Source organism: Leuresthes tenuis, unplaced genomic scaffold, assembly GCF_036924035.1.
Source record: "Leuresthes tenuis unplaced genomic scaffold, fLeuTen1.0.hap1 SCAF_12, whole genome shotgun sequence".
NCBI lineage: Eukaryota > Metazoa > Chordata > Actinopteri > Atheriniformes > Atherinopsidae > Leuresthes > Leuresthes tenuis.
The window spans coordinates 17,065,621-17,086,396 of NW_027325366.1; the positions used below are offsets into that span (position 1 = coordinate 17,065,621).

The 20,776-nt window shown below is 43.9% G+C and overlaps 2 protein-coding genes across 3 annotated transcripts; one reads left to right on the forward strand and one right to left on the reverse strand.

Annotated features, from left to right (window-relative positions):
• The first annotated feature begins 1,242 nt into the window (after positions 1-1,242).
• LOC140319122 (RCC1 and BTB domain-containing protein 1-like) lies at positions 1,243-10,125 on the forward strand. 2 transcript variants are annotated; one of them, XR_011917941.1, is made up of 13 exons: positions 1,243-1,375; positions 3,279-3,533; positions 4,521-4,671; positions 4,755-4,921; positions 5,871-6,029; positions 6,109-6,216; positions 6,323-6,465; positions 6,552-6,742; positions 7,183-7,309; positions 7,407-7,558; positions 7,660-7,790; positions 8,678-8,841; positions 8,935-9,018. XR_011917941.1 is itself a non-coding variant. In XM_072396692.1 (12 exons), exons 2-12 carry the CDS (start codon positions 3,408-3,410, stop codon positions 9,073-9,075), a joined length of 1,596 nt encoding a protein of 531 aa, XP_072252793.1. In that variant the 5' UTR covers positions 1,243-1,375; positions 3,279-3,407; the 3' UTR covers positions 9,076-10,125. The 2 variants fall into 2 exon arrangements, 1 of the variants encoding a protein (XP_072252793.1); XM_072396692.1 differs by lacking the exon at positions 8,678-8,841 and having other exon boundaries at positions 8,935-10,125.
• A 205-nt stretch (positions 10,126-10,330) lies between these two features.
• phf11 (PHD finger protein 11) lies at positions 10,331-20,307 on the reverse strand. Its single transcript, XM_072396787.1, has 18 exons — positions 20,065-20,307; positions 18,871-18,975; positions 18,645-18,778; positions 18,506-18,534; positions 18,336-18,409; positions 18,175-18,248; positions 18,028-18,077; positions 17,875-17,945; positions 17,767-17,789; positions 16,576-16,640; positions 16,425-16,492; positions 16,251-16,273; positions 15,931-15,965; positions 15,780-15,844; positions 15,367-15,484; positions 14,057-14,410; positions 13,890-13,961; positions 10,331-11,202 (listed from the first exon to the last, which is right to left on the reverse strand). Exons 1-18 carry the CDS (start codon positions 20,173-20,175, stop codon positions 11,126-11,128), a joined length of 1,548 nt encoding a protein of 515 aa, XP_072252888.1. The 5' UTR covers positions 20,176-20,307; the 3' UTR covers positions 10,331-11,125.
• Positions 20,308-20,776: the final 469 nt, after the last annotated feature.

The window sequence follows — 20,776 nt, forward strand, 5'->3', positions numbered from 1 at the left end:
CCTCAGGACATTCTGTGTTTCTGATTCTAACCAAAATAAACTTGCTGTTTAGCCGTTGGATCCTTCATGCTTGCAAGTGTTGTGATTCACACGTACAGCAGCTGTTTTCAAGTGGAATGAAAGTTAACACAAGTGGCTTCTTTTTTTTTTTTTTTTTCTCTCTTTCACAGTGATGTGCTCATCAGAAAGACGGATTAAGGCCCTCCCAAACCTTCTCCACAAGCTTGGCAATGAGGAATTATTAACTCAGATGTCAGGTTTCCTGTCAAAAACTAAAAAAAACTAACAAAAAAAAAAAACCCACAACACAGGCTATCTCTCCTTTAAGTGGAACACACTAACCCTGCTTGACCCCAAACCCGTTGCCTGTGTTTACCGTCCGGCTATTGTTTTGGGGCATTTTCAAAGACAGGCTCCAATTCCTGTTTTTAGACACCTTGTTATTTCTACTGTAAATGTTACACTCAAATGGCATATAGTGGTGCATAAGGGGAAGCCCCCCCCAAAACATTTGAGCTGAGGTGACCTTTGAAACTGTAAAACATGTCACGTTGTTTATGTATTGTTCTGAATTCTCTGGTTGGGTTAAACAAGCTTCCTCTGCCAGTGGATGTGCTCACATGTCATCTCATTGAACAAAGATTACACAGTCTGCCTGATGTTTAAGGAGCTGCGGAATTCTTTCCCACACTTAAAGAGGACACGCTGTATTTTAGTGTCCATTCTATCTCGAGATGCCTCCCAACTTCACTGAGAAATATTTAGTTGTTTGCTCTAGTATTTACACATTGTTTAATTTTTTTTGGCCCATGACTTGCTGACCAACTTGTGGTGGCACAAAATCACATTTGCCTGCCTAAGTAAAGCTTTTCTTTAATTATTTTTTTTAATTGTTTTTCATCAGATAAACTTAAAACCTTTTCTGAGTTAAAGTGCACAATCAAGTCAAACATCCAAATGATGTGGCTAGGAATAAGGAAAACGCTTGAGAGGCAGGTGAGATGAGCTCGGGGTAAAATCAACTCAATTTTTTTGCGTTTCAAGAATTCATCAAAGCCAGAAAAAAAATATTCAAGGTAAAGTCTCTTAGATCCGTAACGGCGTGTCCCGAATTGGGAAAATGTTGTTTGGAAATGTCCTAAACCTGTTTTATCCTCCCTGCCTGCAAGCGGTTGTTTGGGGTCTTGTGGTCACGTGACCACTCCTCCCTCCCTCCCGCTCCTAATTTTTTCACTTCCGCAAATAAACGTCGGGAGTGAGCGCGGCGGCTCCAGTGCAGAAAGTGAAAACCTACGGTCACCAGCTGCCTCCATGGACCATGGTGAAACCGTCAACCGGAACCGTTAATTGCCTCCCGAACGGACTTATCAAACAGGTGAGTCTGACGGAAATGTCACTCGTTTTCTTGTTTCATTCGAGGCTAAAATGCTAGCGGTATCTTGCTAAGAAGAAGAAGAAGAAGAAGGGGGATATATCAGATTAGAGCGACTTTCCAAACGGGTCCGTCCAGTATCAGCTCCTCAGGCTTTTTGTTGAGTTGTGGCAGCTGGTCAGTTGGCTGAAAAGTACTTTTGTAACAATAGCACACACGAACCACTAAGCTTTCGTGTTACAGTACCAAAATCGAGAGTTTTGTGCTGGAATGTCAGCGGCTGCCGTCTGTTTAACGACGCAGTTACAAAACCTAAAGCCCAGCCGCCGCGGCTGTCGACACTTTCAACGCCTATTAAGTCAAATTTCTCCGAAAGCTTTTGTCCTCCGAGGACAGTTTATATCTGGAAAGTCATGTCTGCAGACAAATGTGTCATTAAACTTAAAGCTGTAGCGCCGAGGTGTACCCCGATGAAGCAATCCGGTTTTACGGAAGTGATTGACATCTATTTAATGTCCTATTTTATTCGAAAATTAAACCGAACAGGAGCATGAAAAGTAAATATATATTTTTTTCTATGGACAGACTTTCTGGAAATCTGTTAAAGTGGTCTTGAGCGATGGTTTCCCAGGCTTTCTGAAGACTTTTTTTTTTTGGACATGAGCTGCTTTTTCTTTCAATTTCTGTCCATTGCACTTTGCCATTTTCAGAGAAATTACCTATGATTCGTTCAAAAATAAAGGAGCAACTAACTCAAGGGATGAACCAGTGTTTTGTCCTCACATAATGAACAAATAATCTATTTATAATCGTTTTTAGGTACTCTGTCACTGGCAGCGTGTTGCAAAGAGACAGTTTGCTCCTGTTTCTTTAGTTTCATCAGAGAGCAAAGGTTGAGGTATGCCAAATAACACAAGAAGTGGAATGAAAATCATTGGCAACAGGTATGATGGAGAGGTGAATCCTCCCCAGAGCCCGGACCGCAACATTCTCTAAGCGGTCTGGAATCATTTCGACAGAGAACTAAACTAAAGGCAGTCAATGTCCAAAGAAGAGCTTTGGAATGTCCTTTAAGAAGCCTGGAGAACTATTCCTGAAGGCTGCTTAAAGAAATTACAACAAAGCTTGTCTAAGAAGGTTCAGGGTGAAAGGGCTCAGACCAAATATTGACTTTCAAGCACGTTAGAATTGTACAAACACAGTTTTCTGTTTCCCTTTATGTTTACATATGGTTCACTAAATCGCTGCAGATATTTCCTGTTTTCCAGTCATTTGTTCAAGACCTCTGCACAGTAGCAGAAATATATATATATATACATATACATATAAAAGTGTGTATATGGTATTAGGACAAACTCATTTTACTTTGACCGCTCTGAGGCAATGTAAATAATAACCCCAAACACTTTGAGAAATGAATTTCCTTTTTCTTCGCCTCTCCACATGTCAGTCAGCACCCAGCTGGTGTCTCCCGCGGGCACAGGAGACGCCTCCGCATGTCTCTAAAATAAGTGTGAGGCCGAAACGAATCCCTGCTGTTTGTAGATGTACAGACTTCAAGCAGAAGATCGTTCAGTCACTTCAAATTCGACTTCCAGGTGTTTTATACATGCCGACCTTGTATCTTTGAACTAATGTGAGACCTCATGTTCGAACCTCTCTCTAATCTCAGTGGAGTGGGTTCAGCGTAATTCTTACTCAACATGGCTGCATGTTTGTCAGTTAGTTGAACCAGAGCGTGAAACTGTCCCACCAGTCTGAAAACCAAATGTTTGGACTTTCCTGTAAAGTGTTTTCAATCTTTAGTGACAGCACGAAAGTATGTAGACCTTCTTTTCCAAGGTCAGATGTATTTGTAAGCGTGCCTTCTTTGGCATTCTTTGACTCTGTGTTCTCACACCCGCAGCAGTAACAGCAGCAGTGGCGGCGTTGCCCATCCGAAGCCGCCCCCCGCCCCTGTCCCCCACCCTGCTTTTGCTTTGAGGTTCGCCGCTCCGACTTGCCGTCCTCGCCGCGAGCTGACAGCGAGCACATCATGGTGGATGTAACCAAATGGCCCATTTTCAGCCTGATGGGACCCGAGGAGCTCTCCTCGATTCGGAAGGCGTCTGTGTTTGGCTCGTCTGCTAATGAGGCCATCTACATCACCAGTGATGATGAGGTGAGAGGTTGGAGGAAACACGGGGTAATAGTACAGCGTTGATCATGCAAGGGATGACGTAAGATTTTCAGTGTTGTTAGGTTAGGTAATGCATACATTTAGGTCAGAAGACCTACTTTGCATTTTTTCTTTCTTCTTTACATCCAGCTTTTAGATTCTGTTGATGCCGCGTTAAAAAGTTTCACATTACGACAAGAACAACATGCTTTCAGCACCACATTGCCTGACATTTTTGGTGGCTTCTGGTGGTGTCTCTGTCAGCATCATCAGCATGTTTATGGCTGTGCATGTGCAGGGCTCAGATGGAGATTTCTGTGTACAACAGTGGTGTTACGTCTCACAACTGCAGGAGGAGCCCAAGTAAAAATGTACACCAAACCGACACCAAGAACAAGTAGCGATGGATGACCCCCTCTGCTGTGACTCCGCAAAATAATCTCCACTTCCGACTCCAACATACATTGTACAAATGTACAATGTTTTCCATAAAATCAGGTCCAGTGTTCGTGATGGCCGACTGTCGGCTTGCTGTATGAGAGCCCTTAGGGCCTAACTGTGGTTAAAGGGAAGAGATAGAAAGGTTCTGGCAGAACTTAATCATGATCCCATACACAAACAGCAGTAGAGCAAAATTTAGACTGTAATCTTTTTTTTTTCTTCCCTTTCTTCCAAGTTGTGTCTGCCGAGTCCCAAAGACTTCAAAAACCCATGTTTATTTATGCGGTTATTTTCACCGGTCAGCGTTAGAACAAACTGTGTCAAAATAACATTAATATGAATGTGTCGTCCCCCCCCCCGCGCTATTTATCCGAGTTGTGTGTTAACGCTCAGACGTTTTGGCACTACATCCACCTGCTGGTGTTGGTGTTGATATTGGTGCGTCCGGAAAAGGTTACTCAGCTTACTGATGCTGTCTCTGTTTATCCCTCCTTATCACTGATCCGCATTACACGTCCTCTCTTTTGTCCCCGCTCCCCTCGCCCTCAGGTGTACGTCTTTGGGCTGAACTGCAGTAGCTGTCTGGGAACAGGGGACAGCCAGAGCACCATTGTACCGAAGAAACTGGACTTCCTGAGCAGTAGGAAGGTGGTGAGCCTGAGCTACGGCAGCGGACCCCACATCCTGCTGGCCACAGAGGGTAGCTTTGCAGAACTCGCTATCCTCCTATTTGTAGTAGGAGAAAAGAATTGCCACAGAGTGACTCATCTTTTTGTGTTTCAGATGGAGAGCTTTTTGCCTGGGGGCATAATGGCTACAGCCAACTTGGAAATGGGACAACCAATCAAGGAGTAGCTCCAGTGCTGGTGTCTGCTAACCTGCTCAATAAGAAGGTCACAGAGGTGGCCTGTGGCTCTCACCACTCCATGGCTCTGACTGACTCTGGAGAGGTAAGTGATATAAGAAAAAAAACAAAGAAACTTGGAATGCCAACAGAACTATGCAGAATAGAAGATGGCCTTAGCGCTTAGTCATGGAAACTCCAGCAGAATCCAAAGTCCAACCTGAAAGCTGAGAAAACTAAGCTCAACAATAAGGAATCTATTGTGCTCTAAACTGTTCCCTGCGCTCTGACAAAAAGTACCCTGTGCTTTTAGCTTTAGGGATTTTTTAAATGATTTTTTTTACCAAGGAACTAAAAAGATTCCCTCAGGCCAATTACCTGCATTCCCACTGGTCTGAAGGACTGAGAGGATTAGGCAGATTAGTCTGCTGCCTCGCTGGAGCAGGTCAGAGCAACGGTACACAGGGTGCACTGAAAAGGAGAAGGTTTGGCTCTCCCTGTCTTCTTTCATCCCCTCTTAGTTGTTTTCACCCTGTTCGTTCCAGGTGTGATCCCCTAGTGGATGGTACAGAGCTGCAATGCGGGGTCAAAACTGATCAAAACTGAATCGGTGTGTCTGCATGAGGGCGAGCCGGCATGGAGGAACACACAGCTGACTCCACAATGCCAGTTATTAGAAAACCCACACAGTGATATGGCCCTTGCCCACTCTGATCAGCCAGTATGAATGACAAAAGGGGAACAGCTGTGTCTTTTTAGTTCAATTCAATTCAGTTGTATTTATATAGCGCCAAATTACAACAAATGTCATCTCAAGGCACTTACATAATATAGTCCAATTCAAGCCAATTGGTGTTCAAAACATTGTTATCATATTGCAATGAAATCCATTTGATTAGTTTCAAAATAATCCAATTCATTCATCATTCTGTCATAGCTTAACGGATGCATCAAAAGGATTAGTGTAGCTAGCTTGATTGAGTCAGTTTAAACCTTTCAGGCTTCACTCTTTTTGAATGCATGGCATCGCTCACCGTCACCTTCCTGTCTGCCAGGTGTATGCATGGGGTTACAACAACTGTGGTCAGGTGGGCTCGGGCTCCACAGCGAACCAGCCCACGCCCCGCAGAGTGTCCAGCTGCCTGCAGAACAAAGTGGTTGTGGGGGTGGTCTGCGGTCAGACCTCGTCACTGGCGGTAGTGGACAATGGAGAGGTGATTGTTTTTAGGTTTAGGTGGAAAAATGTTTTGGTTTTTTTTGTTTTTTTTTCATGCCGTCTTTGTCTCCGTGCAGGTGTACGGTTGGGGCTACAATGGGAACGGACAGCTTGGGCTCGGAAATAACGGGAACCAGCTCACTCCCTGCCGACTTATTGCTCTGCAAGGTTTATGTGTGCAGCAGGTGTGAGGCCGCACACTTGAAACTCCTCATAAACACGCGTAAATAGTTAGTTTAAATGGAGCTTGTTTAGTTAAATGAGTTGAATATGCTTTTGTTCCTTCTCCAGATCGTCTCCGGCTATGCCCACGCCATGGCATTAACAGATGAGGGGTTGCTTTATGCTTGGGGTGCCAACACTTACGGACAGCTGGGCACCGGCAACAAGAGCAACCAGCTGAGCCCAGTTCAGATCATGACTGAGAAGGAGAGGTGAGCGATTCCGTCAACACGCCCGACGACCCCTCCTGGCGTTACACCACAACCGGCTTACTTCTCCTCTTCTGCTTCTTTTGCAGAATTGTAGAGATCGCCGCCTGTCACTCGACACACACGTCAGCTGCAAAGACTCAGAGTGGTCAGGTGTACATGTGGGGCCAGTGCAGGGGCCAGTCCATAGTGCTGCCTCACCTCACGCACTTTTCCTGCACAGACGACGTCTTTGCGTGCTTCGCAACCCCCTCAGTTATGTGGCGACTTCTTTCCATGGGTAACTGCTTACTCATGCCTATTTTTACAGTGATAAGAATCTGCCTTCCCAGGCGTAGAAGTGGGCAGGCGATTCTGTGGGGAACATTTACCTTCTGTAAATAGGCTTAAACCATCCTGAGAGCCTTCATTTGAGCTGAGGCGTGGGATCTCTCTGGGTACACTTGACTCCTCCCATTGTCCAATAACGTGGACGTTCTTTAATCTGTCTCTAGTGAGTTGGGCTAATCCAAAAGAGGGGTGCTCTGAAAACACCCCCATTAGCACTTGGTACTTTCCTCCTGATCAATTTAACCACAGACTGCATGAAATTAACAGGGCAAACAAATTCGACCAATCAGAATTTTGGTCGACCCAGAACATGTCGACTCGGACTTTCCAGCCCTACTTTTGAAAGAGCCGTTTGCATGGATGTTTATTTTTGGCCTTTTTCTCCACCAGAGCACGATGACTTCTTGACTGTGGCTCAGTCTCTGAAGAAGGAGTTTGACAACCCAGAGACGGCGGACCTCAAGTTCTGCGTTGACGGCAAATACATCTATGTCCACAAAGCAGTTCTCAAAATCAGGTCCAGATCTCATCTCCTGGATCTCGTAAAAGTAGAACCCATGGTGAATGAAGAGTTTTTGTATAAGCGGTGTCTGTTCTCTGTCTTTGCTGTGCAGGTGTGAGCACTTCAGATCCATGTTTCAGTCCCACTGGAATGAAGACATGAAGGAGGTGATTGAAATAGACCAGTTCTCCTACCCGGTCTATCGCTCCTTCCTCGAGTTCCTCTACACTGATAATGTGGAGCTGCCCCCTGAAGATGCAATCGGTCAGACTCACACACACACACACGCTTAACATCCTGCCCTTTTTTGTCGTTATGAGGTGCTCATGCTTGCCCTTCTCCTGCCTGCCCTGTCCACCCCGCAGGGCTGCTGGATCTGGCCACGTCGTATTGCGAAAACCGTCTGAAGCGTTTGTGTCAACACATCATCAAGCGGGGCATCACGGTGGAAAACGCCTTCTCTCTGCTCTCTGCTGCTGTGCGCTACGATGCTGAGGTCAGTCTCTCCCGACTGTCGGCGGTTCTGTTTGCACACAATTCACCGAAGCAGGAAGTTTTTAACCTAACACGAGGTTCCCGTGTGCTCTTTGATTCACTGAGAAGTAAACAAGACCAGGTGGAAGCCAGTGTGTTGTTGGTCTTTGAGTGTTCAAGTTCTGCCTCCTTAGTTTGAACCAGACACTATCACTAGCTATTTTTCTGTCTGGTATTCTAACAGGACTCTCATCTGACCCCTTTTTTTTTTTCCTCCTCCATATGTGCCATTTATAGATTAACACTAAATTCTAACTTTAACAAAAAGGGTTTCAATTTCTAAATTTCTGTGCGCTTAAACTGATTGTCGGCGCTCAAATCAAAGCACTCTGGTTCCCTTTTTAAAAGTTCCCTTTTATTCACAAAAGGGAACATCGGTTTATAATAGTAAATGAAAATGTCAAGTTCCTTGGACTAAAAGTATTGAGTAATGTTGAAGGAAAAAACACGGGGTGCCTTTCGACTTGCATGCAATCTCTGAGGGAAAAAAAGGTTGTGCCGGAATATTTGGAAAGAAAACCCCAGAACACCAGACCGGCTGATCACTCCGTGATTATAGAGCTGAGCATCTGCCCTATATATGCATCGTGGCCCTTTTTCTTTCCAAATTTAGATTTATTTAACCTTACTCTTTCACAGAGAGACAGAAGAAAAGGTTGATTTCATTCATTTAAGTCTCTACAGCAAAAAGACTCCAAACAGGAGAACAGTTCTCCTGCCTTATGGTAGTAGAATGCCTTAGGTTGCACCTCAACAAGCGGCTCAACGTGTAATATATTGTTTGTTTCTGCACCTAGCAGGCGGATGAAGAGTGACAGAGCCAGGCTAGCGGTTTGTTTTGTTTTGCAGTGATACCCTTTGTCAGAGTGAGGCTGTTCACCCGTTTCTTGACCTTACTGTAAGCTGAACTGGCCTCCTTCCGACCTTCTTTAGACCTTCACAAAGCAGCGTCGCAGGCAGTGAGCTTCATCTAGTTTTGAGCGACCTAAGTTCAGCCGAAACGAGAGAAAACGGTGGGACTAATCCCCTGAGACTTCTTCTTTGAGAACGCCGGCTCAAAATATAGCACGCGTTGGTTATTTTTTGCTCTTCTATTTGTCATTCAGGACCTGGAGGAGTTCTGCTTCAAGTTCTGTGTAAATCACCTGACTGAGGTCACCCAGACTGATGCCTTCTGGCAGATCGACGGCAATCTGCTCAAAGACTTCATCTGCCGAGCCAGTCGCTGTGGAGCCTTCAAAAACTGACCTCCACCCTGAGGTGATGATGGGAACACATGCAGGGGATGCTGCAGGACCCCAGAGGGGATTTCACTAAGTATTTCATCACCTCCTGTCAACTGCACACACATTCACAGATGGTTGGAAATCAATACAAGATCACCAGCGCTGTCAGGTTGGTTTAGTTCTCTTTTCTGACAACAATGTCTTTAAGCAGACATAATGAGATTACAAGCAGACTGGAAGCAGCATGAGCTCACAGTGCAGGAGCTGTTTCCTACTGTGCCTTACTTAAGAATCTAAACATTGTTTAAAGTGTTTGGAAAAGCTTGTGTTGCTTAATGAGAGTTCATCTATTGAACTTGCCAGAGACCAAGTTACTCACAGGGTTTGCACTCGTTTTTTTTTTTTTTTGCATATGATTTTGCTCTTCTTCATTGGAAGAACATGTGATAGTTTTTTTTTGTGCCATCTCTTTGCACTTGTAAATGTTAGGATACAACAAGAATTATGAACACCTGACGGATTACAATTGCGGCGGCATCCAAAGCTGCATCTATTTAGATCAACCTCAAGTCGGGTATTATTGTTTCTTAGTGTTTTCCACAGCTTATTTCCCGTCTGTGTGGTCAGACAACCTGAAGATGGGAACTTTGGTTCTCAGCGAGGTTCATAGGTTGTATCGTTTTAATGTGGTCAGCTACGGCTGCAGCGTGTAAAAAGCTTATTTTTAGTCTGTTTTTACCTGCACAGAACAGTTAAACTGTTTTTTGATGCATCTATAAACACGTCAACCGTAAATCAGACAGATTTAAGATATGTGGCCTTTTGCTGCGGATTTCTATTTATTTTTTTTTCCATTATCAGGACACATCTATGGTTTGTTGAAACCATTTGACAGTATTATCATTTCTAAAGTTATTTGATATCTACACTGCTGCTGAAGAATATATTTGCAATTTTCTATGATGTAAGACTGTATTAATACTGAGTATTATGAAGTGCCAGTTTAAATAATGTGACCTCTGCAATCTAATTAATAAAAAGACGTTGATCTGGTGGATCTCCGTCAACATGGCAAGTTTGGAAGACTGCGTGTTTGTATTTAACACAAGAACCAGAGCACAAAAAAAATGCTCATAAAGTGAGTCCAAAAAGTTTGTTTTATCATTTATCCAACAAATAACTTTGAATTGACAGCGGTCTGTTTTTATGAGGTCTAAATAAAATGTGTTTTAAAAAAACTAACAAAAAAAAACTACCAGACATCGAGTAAAACAACTTGTTTTTCAGCCATGTCTTTATACCAATGTTCATAGCTATTGTCACACAAATTACACATAATGACCCTTGAAACACGTTATTATCATATGAGAGTATCTCACCTGATAGCTCAAACTATCAAACTGAGAGAAGAACACTTGGATGAGTTTATACTCAGATTTCTCCCACAGACAGCTGGTCCCGATCACACTTTTGGGCCCAATCTTGAGTCTTGTGTTGAAAAAGGTCCAGACGGTTAAGTAACGGACGAGTCAAAATGACCTCATTTTCTCTGTTGCGTGCAGGCTTCACAAACCTGGAAATCACTTGTCTGTACATTCGTTTATCCTTGAGTTTTGAGAGGTAAACCCTTAAGAGCCATTGCTTTTATGGGCGATGTACATTATTAATCCTTAAATGCTTGATTATTTAATTAAATTAGACTAATATATGCTCTCCAGCACAGAAACTTTTTTTTTTAAAAATGTGTGACCCATTAAAGAACCGCTATAGTAAAGTACATTCCGCAGTACAAAATCCTCTCACTTCACGTAAAAAGCCTCAGTATAAAAATTAAATAGTTCAACAATTCAAAAGGTGTAAACTTGGCTCAGCTCATAAGGTTGGAAACGGAATATTTTCAGTAAGTTTCGTCCTTGCAGGTGCATTTTCGTACCCAGCCCGACCACAGTTTTAACTCTTAAAACATCATCCATAGTAAAAAAGTAAATGCACTGTGTTCAAAATGAAAAGGTGCGAATAAAAAAACTAAATAAAATAAACTCCAGAGTTGTTTCAGCAGCTGATGACGGACTCATTTCTTCAGGGCCGAGACGACCTCCTTCATGGCTGCCGCCGCCTTCTGCAGTTCCGTTTGCTTCCTTTGTATTTCTGTAACCAGAGTAAGTGGTCATTTAAAAAGTAAGAATAATATTAAAACAAGCACACACACACACACACAAAAAAAAAAGATTCAAGTAGCCTGAATTCAGTGCTCATAGATCTGATAACAACTGACCCCTCCCTGCTCATTCTAGACGGGTTTCTTTCCATGTGTTGGTGAAATGCCTCACTCTGTTATCAAAGAACCAGAGATTACGTTAAGTAGCCCAACATTCTTTCTCTAGCTTCACGAATTGCATAATTCAGGAGCCACGAACAGCAGCAACGGGGTAAAAGGCACTTTGCTGGACCTGACTTTCCCCACTTCCAGCGCAGTGTGAGCCAGTGATGGCTGAGCCACATCCGGTGCACATCTGTCTGTGGTGTGGCCCAACAAGCCGCTGTACAGATATCCTGGCTATGTTTATGCATTATTGCCTAAGGACCCCTACTGGAGGTAGCACCTTTCATGCAGAGGATTTGAACTCAGGTCTCCTGGAAGGTGGCAATCATACCACTACACTATCCAGTCCCAGTGGCTATGCTCCTAGTTGAAAGAATCCTCACCGGTATAAGAGGTTGAGCACCTCTACACCTTTAAGGCAGATCTGCTGGGGTTTGCCCTTATGAGGAGTGGCCTCAGAAACAAACTGCTGATCAGACTTCCTGATGCTAGCTGTTCTAACATAAATCCTTAGAAGCTCGCACAGGGTACGAAGCATTAGCCTCTGCTCCTCCACCGAGGAGAATGGAAGAGGTGCGGTGCAGTCTTAAATGAAACAAATTTCATTCCTACTCCTTCAATGGGTGCAAAAGGATGTTGGGAGAGGGCATCGAACACAATCGATAGATCTCATAATGGGACAAGAAGCCTGGAGACATGGAGTGGAGCGCGTCCTTCAGAACGTACCAGAGGGTGCAGTCCTGCAGATTTGTCACCAAACTCCACATGTCAAGCTCAGCTAGATGCCAGATAACTGCGTTCACACTATGCTCATTGGATGAGTTTGATGATGCGGGGCCCCGGGGTGATGCATCCTCTTTGGCTTTTGCTTATGACCCTTTGGAAGAGGTAACAATCATGGCCATAGCGGGAATTTCACGTTATACTTTATCTGTTGCAAGCGCTAGCAGTGGAATCGATTCCGAGTTTTCAGCTTACATCCGAGTCGGCTTGTCGTGACAGATTAGCAGAACCCTGCTGATCGTCTTGCTAACACAATGTTAGACCAATAGCTCTCTTGCTCTGATGCCTTAGCCCGAGTCATACCAACCTACAACTAAAAGTCAAATGATGCAAAGGAAGTGAAGACACTGTGGTGCTGCATCATATGACTTATGTCATGCTGCTTCGAGCACAAACGGAGATCGTGAAGAAATGTCACGTTCAATGTCGGTTCGTACAAAAGACCGCCCCGGAGCAAGAGAGAATATGTCGCATTCAAACTGATGGTGCGACATCAAATTTGCAGTCGTTTTATAGGAAGCGTTGCGATTTAGCTCACATCTGTCCGGACATCTGGGCTCTGGTGAAGTTCCCAATCACTGTCAACAGTTTTTGATTAAATAAATGTTAGCTTTTTGACTACCTATAGCCTAAACTTACTATAATATTTCTACATTTTACTTGTACTTGTAAGCACAATGCAGGTAACCTACCAGTGTATGTCAGCAGGTGGCATAGTAGTACCTTTAGTGGGATTTAAGAGAAGATTCAACTATAAAACATACTTTTGACTACTAAATGCCACAAACTTGAGGCATTTAGATTGTAAATGAGCACAGCTGCGCCTCAACTAATTTGCATGATGTAAAATAAGATCAGATCCGATGCACACCTCTCAGACATGTTTCAAGCGTGTGGCGAAACTGTAGGTAAAAACCAGAGCCAGTACAAACTTGTTTGTACTCTTTGGTTTGTCAAACCTGCATATGTAATTGTCCATAATAGCAGAGGACTGTGATACCGTACGTGCACGCCTTTTATTTTCTGCTGCTGTGCGCTAACTGAAGACTTTTGCCCAGGTTCATAGCAGGTTGGGTGACTCAGCAGACTTTTATGGGCGGGGTTTCAGGGCAATACATCAGAGCGTGCAAAGATGTTTTTGGATCGTAACTCCAAGGCCTGGACACAAGCTCACGCTGGCCTGATGACGGCTCCGGCTCACAGATGCCCGCTAGCTTGACTTGCAGCTAATGTTTTCGGGAGGAGAAATAATTCAGATAGACTCACTCAGAAAAAACAGGAAGGATGTACGGGACGCTCCTGCCAGTGATGACATTTAAACAGGCTGGATTATACAGAAGAGTATGAAAACTAAAAGTGAAATGCGGTTGGTTATGACATGTTATGACCATTCTACTAGCCTACTGAAACAGTCTTATTTATCTTCTTATTTAACTATCTGACCAGCTTTCCTACTGCAGTTTCCCTCCCATCATTTGGAGCCGAAACCTACGGTAATCCCTCTTTCATCCAGTGACGGAGACAAATAACGTTTGATACCATCTTTCCTTATACGCAGGAAGAGGCTGATATAAAGGTTGACGTAACTGCAGGGATTCAGTGTCTGCCTCCTTCAGTGAGCAATAACTACATGAGGAAGGTTTCAAATATTTCCACAATAGATTACCTCGGTCACGATAAATCAAGAAACTAGTACCAGCCACCCCGAGAACAAAGCTGTTTACTTCACCTTCCTGCTGCTTGGCCACGAACTCTACAAGTCTCCCAGAAGCCACCATCACTGACAAAGCGCAACTGTAATCTGTTGAAAGGAGATGTAGTTTTTTTTTCCAGTTAAAAAAAAAAAGAGGCACTGATGTTAACGCAGACTTGTGAGCACCTCGTCTCCTCTCTTACCCTCTTGGCTCGCCTGCCCGGCCTGGATTCTGCTGCAGATATCATTCATCCCGTTAATGAAGTCTGTGAAGATGGCCTGCGTGCAGCCGGCCGCGTTGCAGCTCCTCCAGAAGCTGGCGGAGTCGATGCCGGGCTGCGAATGTGAGGGAGGTGCTGGGGGAGGGGAGGGGGAGGAGAGAAGGGTCACGCAGACGGGCTCAGGCGCGGCCGGGGAAATGACCGAGCTGGAGCAGGGAGGAGAGCCAGCGACACGGCGAGGTTTGGAGCGGCCTGGAGAGGGAGGCGGCACGGGGGAGCTCTGCCGTGCAACCGCCTGCTCGGGACTGCGGACGGGACTCTCTGCAGGAAAGGACTCTAAGAACAGAAACACATCCATGCCATCACAGCAAATTACATTAAAGATTACATTGTTGTTACTGCTGTGCTTCTCGTTTGATTAGACTTCATTGCAAATGTCGTCCTTGTGAGTGAGCATTTCCCACCTAAATTCGAAACTGCCTTCGTTGTACCTTGGCTGTATTCCTGCTCACTTACTGTTATGACCAGGCAGGCAAATGTTTTATCACAAGTGTGTCCCAACTTTTGAAAGTCACTGTAAAATTCTATCATGTTAAATTTCTAAGTGTGTGCAAATGATATTCTGTTGCACGTTTCAGGGGGCTTTGCTCGCTGCATGCCTCTCAATTAGAGGCTATATAACAGGCTGCTATTAGAGGCAAACCTTTATTTGAAATTGTCACTGTTATTAGTATAACATCAAATGTTTTTCTTTGAGACCTTCTTCAACTGGACCATCCATTCACGCCTAAGGGTGCGCTCTGTAATGGAGGCACAGCGCTGTGGTGTCTTTGCCTGCCAGAACTTGCGGATGGGTACGCTTGAGAAGGTTGGACTGCGGGGAGAGACTGCAGTGTGCCAGAAAGTTGAATAAACAAAGCGGAAAACGAGCTAAACAACTATTCATTCACATAGAAACTAACCTGTTCTTAGTTTGCAACAGCATGGTTATTTCGTTGAATTGATTAGATAAAAGTGGTAGAAACTGAAAATCTCTTCTTTGGTATGCACAGATATGTAAAATGACATTTTAATCTTCCTACCTCCTAAATTCTTGCTCCTAAATTCATTTTGGATTAATATTGCATTTTGTAGATACATAATTAGGTCTTCATTAAAGGCTCATTTTGGAAGGGTTTGTATTTTCTCTCTACTTTCAACACCAAAGTGGTTTTTGTTGTTTGTGCCCAAACGTTTGCAGACCAATGGTGCATTTATTTCAGTTCCACTGCCCAACCCTGGAGAGACCTCACCCTCACATTCTCTCTTGACCGTCTGCACCTTGACCGAGACAAGTTGGGAAAGTGCTGCCGACGCCCCCGATATGACGTAGTCCTTCACAGGAGGCAGCAAACTCTCTGACTCGGCATCCTGAGAGGAAACAAAACGTCGCACATTAGCGCGTTCTTCTGCTGGTGGTGCCCCAAACACGAATCGCTTAATCGCTTAATCGCATTGAAAGAGTTATTGAGTTTTGTTCTGTGCCATCTTCTGGAGGTAGAAAACAAAAGACGAAAAGGAAAAAAAACGAGCAGGACAAAGTGCATCTCAAACACTCCAGAACCGAGTAAGAAATTAGATGATCGGATGTTTAAAAAAAGTGAAACTTAAGAGGATTTTCTGGCAGCTGAGGAAAGAGGATCAACTGAAATATATCAGAACTCACCGAGACTATGAATGTTTCATCTTCGTCGTTATTTTCATGTCTGACCTCATCGGCCACTTGATTTCCTAGAAGGAGATATGAGGAGTTGGGGAAAAAAAACCAAAAAAAACCCAAATGTACACAATGTTTTGCTACTGTAAACTCCGCCTACCTGCTGGAGAACCGGTGGGTCTCTCAGAGTCTGTGCTGTGGGTGGAGAACATACCGCAGTATTGTAACAACACCACCATTAAAACTTTACAATGGTGTCAGAAAGCTTAGAAAATCTGTCTCTTACTGTCTTTTGTGTATTAGAAAGGTCATGAAACAAGTCGCCCATTAATTCAATTGGAATGACTTTTTTTTTTTTTTTTTTTTTACTAAATCATTAGATTTAGAAATAAATGAATTGACCAAGCAAGGCATTTTGTTTTCTGCCACCATCGTTCCAAATGTGCAGCTATTTAGCAAAAAAATCAATCATATTTGTACCTGATCAGCTGAGGCCCAGTCGGCTGAAAGAAAACAGAAATAAATATATCAGCAGCAGACAAAAGAAAGACAAACAGATTTAATAATCTGAGATCTTCAGCCTTGAATAATTATGAAGGAACCAAACGAATAAATAAATAAATAAATAAAATAAAAATCAAAGATTAGACCCACTTGGTGTTCGGGAACAGAGTTTGCACTTTCATCGATATCCGACTCTAACGGGGGAATAAGTTCATTGTCTGTAGAAGAGAACAGGAAGCATTTGAATCTTTTTGTACATCGTAGAGACAAAAAGATGATCCTTTCTTGTAAGAGGGCCAACCTGAGATCGAGGAATCAGATGTTATCCTTTTCCATTTCCTCTTAGAGGGACTCACCTTTTCTTCTCTGCAACAAAATGATCAAGCATCATAGCAGTGACTGTTCTATATATATATATAAATATATACTGTATAAATCCTAATTTTTGCTAATTAAAGTGCTTGGGCAGCATGAAACAAAGCCAAGGATTAAATGACAGAAAAAAAAGTAGATTATGGATAATAATAATAAATACTGTGCAGGTATTCAATCCCATACAAAAGTTGCACTTCCCTCCAAAAACTGTTGGAACAGCGAGACGTGTTCCTTTATTTATGCTGTGGGTTTGACATCAAACAGTGAACATGAGACAAGAGGTTTCCAGGTATTTACATGGGCAAAAAAACCACAGCTTTTACTCTGAAAAAATTACCGGACCGTGTCACTGACACGTGTTTTCGGTTGCCCGGTTGTGTCCCATTACAGTGATCATTCAAACAAAGAAATGGCACCGCGTGTTCGTGCACCCATGGTGAAGAAAAGCAATTTCAGAGAAGACGGAAAACAGAAACGCTGACCATGTGTGTCCCAATCCAAGGTTTGCAGAGGACTTCAGGAACAAACGGACAGAGGCGACTCCAGAAGGTGCAAACTGCTCGTTTGCATTAAGAATAAAGAGGCCGTATTGGAATTTGCCAGAAGGTCTGTGACAAAGTTGAACCTGGAGGCTTCCACTGGGACAGGCTCGCTGATGGGATGATGTAACACGTGACGGCTCTGTAGACATTAAACATCTGTCGGCCGATTCAAAGAGAAGACGTATCAGATCCTTCATCGCACCGCTGGACCATGAACCAAAAACAACCCCGGGGTTCATCCAACAACATCTAGAGGCTGTGGCACAAGCCTGGAGCTGCATCACAGATCCAGCTGTAAACGCATGGAAATGAAAGCAGAAAGGCTGGTCTCTTGTCTCATATTCATCTGTTGATGATCTTTTGATGCAGTAATAATAATAATAATAATGACGTTGGCACTGATTCGCTGATACTGTGGGGGTGAGCAGCTCTTTGTCAAGCTGGATGTTAGCATCCTAACTTTTCTGACGCGTGGGGCTGTGAATTATCACGTGAAAAGCTGGAGGCGTGAAGATTCTACATCAGAGGTTTCAAAAGCAGGATTAAGAAAGGTTGGGACAACATGCCACACTTACGGGTCACCGAGACTCAGCTGTCTCTGAAAAGCAAAGGCAGAACAAGTCAGATCACAACCGCTTTGATAAGAGTAGTTTGATAAGTAGTTTTGAAGTGAATATAAACACCTTGAACGAGCAGCGAGTCGCACTGGATGAGTCGCTGCTGTGTGAAGACGGTCCAGCTGCTGAGGAATCGCCTACGAGAAACCGGTTTGTTTGTGAAACGTGAAAAAAAACAACAAAATAAAGCAACCTAAAAGCTTAGAAGACTAAACTTACCGTTGCTTCTCCTCTTGTGTGACGAAGGAGCGCGTTTGTCACAATAGGACCTTAAAAACACAAAGCTCGGGCTGTTACAGATGCCACAGATGTGCGTCGCCGGAAAGCGGGAGAAAAGCAAAACCCCACGATTTAAGAAACGCTCACATAATGATGCAGTTGCTCAAACTTTCCAAGCCGATGTTTCCCTCCGCCTCCTCACAGGAGAGGCAATAGGTCTCCTGAAAGTAAAGCATCGACATCAGTATTAGCTCGAGGGAGTGGGTTCGGAATCGTTCAGCTCGTCGGTTCATTCGAGCCCAACAAACCTTGGACGGTCCGGCTTTACTGGGAGTCTTGGCGGGTCGAGGCTTTTGGAGTTCATTCGCAGAATCGCCGTTTTCTGGCCACGAAAAACGACAACATTGCACATCGAAAAACTAATAATACTAATTAAATGAAAGAAAACAAGGGGGGGAAAGAACAGAGGCGAACTTACTTGGCTCACAATGGTTTAAGCAGTACAGACTATTGGAAGAAAACAAAGTAAGGTGTTAGAAAAAGAGAAAGAAAACCCATTTCTTTCATTGTTTTTTTCTAGGATGCAGGATTATTCATCAAAGATGCTTTGGACTGACCCGAATTTCCCATTTTCGTGATCTTCAAAAATCTCAGCTCCCTCCTGGACAGCACAGGGGTAATGGAAGGACTTCTTGCAGCGCTTGAGCTCACATCCTGCAGTGGCGCCCTTCTTCTTGCAGTGGTGGCAAACCTGGCGCAGACAAGCAAGTCAAACGAGTGAGAAGCCGATTCCAGCGCAGAATCAGCAGATCGTTCGGATCCGACGGGTTGGGCAGCGTTTACCAGTCTGCTCCCTCGTTTCACCTCGTCCAGCACGTCGTACACAGAGAACCCGAACAGGTCGTCGAGCAGCGGCGAATCCGTGCAAAAAATGCCAGAGGAGTACAGCTGGGGACCAAAAGGGGACAATTAGCAAGTCACAGCTTTCTGCTGAAATCTGGACGGGAACGGGCCCAGTAATCCGAGCACTACGCTGCTGAGTCCCATTCACAAAAGGCAGCTTCAAACTTTGGAGCACAAAAAGAGGAAAAACCGGTGCTACAAACGGCGGCGTCGACTTCTCTGGGCTCGGAGGCACCCGGGACGGACCGTCCCACATCGGATCAGATCTCTTTAAGGAAGAAAAGCACACAGTGTGTCCCAGACCAAAGGCAAAAAAAAAAGGGACCTCGATACATTCATCAAGACTCCAACAAGTCCTAAAACACTACTTCTGGGAGTTTAACATGCAGCCGGTGACACCAGTCAGTGATGATTTTGATTTGATGATTGGGTTTATGTGCTTGTCCGTTTAAATATCAGCAGTTACACCCCCCAAAAAACCCCAAACCAGCTGTATCAGGTGTGTGATTCTAGTAGAGCTGCAATCAGAGAATTTGGCTCGTTTCTATAACTTGAGAGATTCCTCAAACATTTAATCATCTATTCAAAGCTACTCATCATTTTATCTTCCATCAAATCGTTTATTTATTACTTCTGACTTAAATAAATCATATGTGTTATCGCCTAAGTTTTACTTTAAAGTTGCAGCAATCTGTGAGGAACTAACTTCTTTACATTTATAAATCAGATGTTTTTATGGGGGAGGGAAAAGTATGAAAAGTGTCGCTTTTCCCTGCTGAATCTATTGAGGAGTGACTTTAAACGTGACTGAGAACGAACCCTGCGGTGTGTTTTATGCCCTAAAACCTTCTGCGTTGTTTGGGACCAGGAAGAAAAACCAGATGTGAGGACAAAGTCGTGCCGCTCATCTGTAAGAACCGCGTCTCTTCACTTTTCACCGCGACCAAACGTCTCGCTCGAGTTTGAGCTTTCCGCTCCGAGGACGTCAATAAACTAGCGGCTAGTTAGCAAAACTTAGCGCCGGTACGTTAACCCGAGCCGAAGCTCTGCGTTAGTTTATGCGTTAGCGGTGGCGACTCGTACGAAAATAAAGACCAAAGACCCTAAAAGAAGAAAAAAAATGTTTGCATTTACCAAACAATTCTGATGAGCCGTGACTTGCTCTTTGGTCGATAAAGCTCCGGTTATCTTCGTCTCTTCCGACCGGTGACAGAGGACGCAGGACGTTTTGCGACCGTTGCCCATTTCCACTGACTTAACCAGTACAATAAAGCCTTGTGCTGGTTTTTTTTAAATTTTTTTTAGCACCGGTCCAGTCTGTGAATTCCAGTCTTCTCTCCGGTCCTGACGGACTGCGTCTCAACGCGTTTCAGGCACCGGCGGTTGCCAGGTTTTCTCATACATCCCCCCCATCGAGTTTCCCCCAATTCTCGGAAGAACGAGTCCGGCGTAAAGAAGCTTTATCCCGCAGTGATGAGAAATAACCGTACAGATGCTGTTTGAATAACGACGTTCTGCTTTTCAGGTAAAAGAAAAATCAGGGCTGTAACACCCAGATTGTTTTCGACAATTAGGCTTCGCAAACATTTGCAGTTTTCGGGGCATTAAATCTTTTTATCTCAAACTTTCATTCGGGATCTGGTGGCTGCTGATACAGCAAAAAATAAACACAATCACTTTAATAGCCACCATGAGCAGTTTCATAAATAGTATGTGTCAAGGGAAGCTGCGGCAGATGAGATGAACTCTGTTCCATTAAATGTAAACTGTTGGAAAGCTCTGTTGCTTTCCAGAATCCACAATCTAAAGTAAAAAAGAAAAATCCATAATTATTGCTTTGATACCT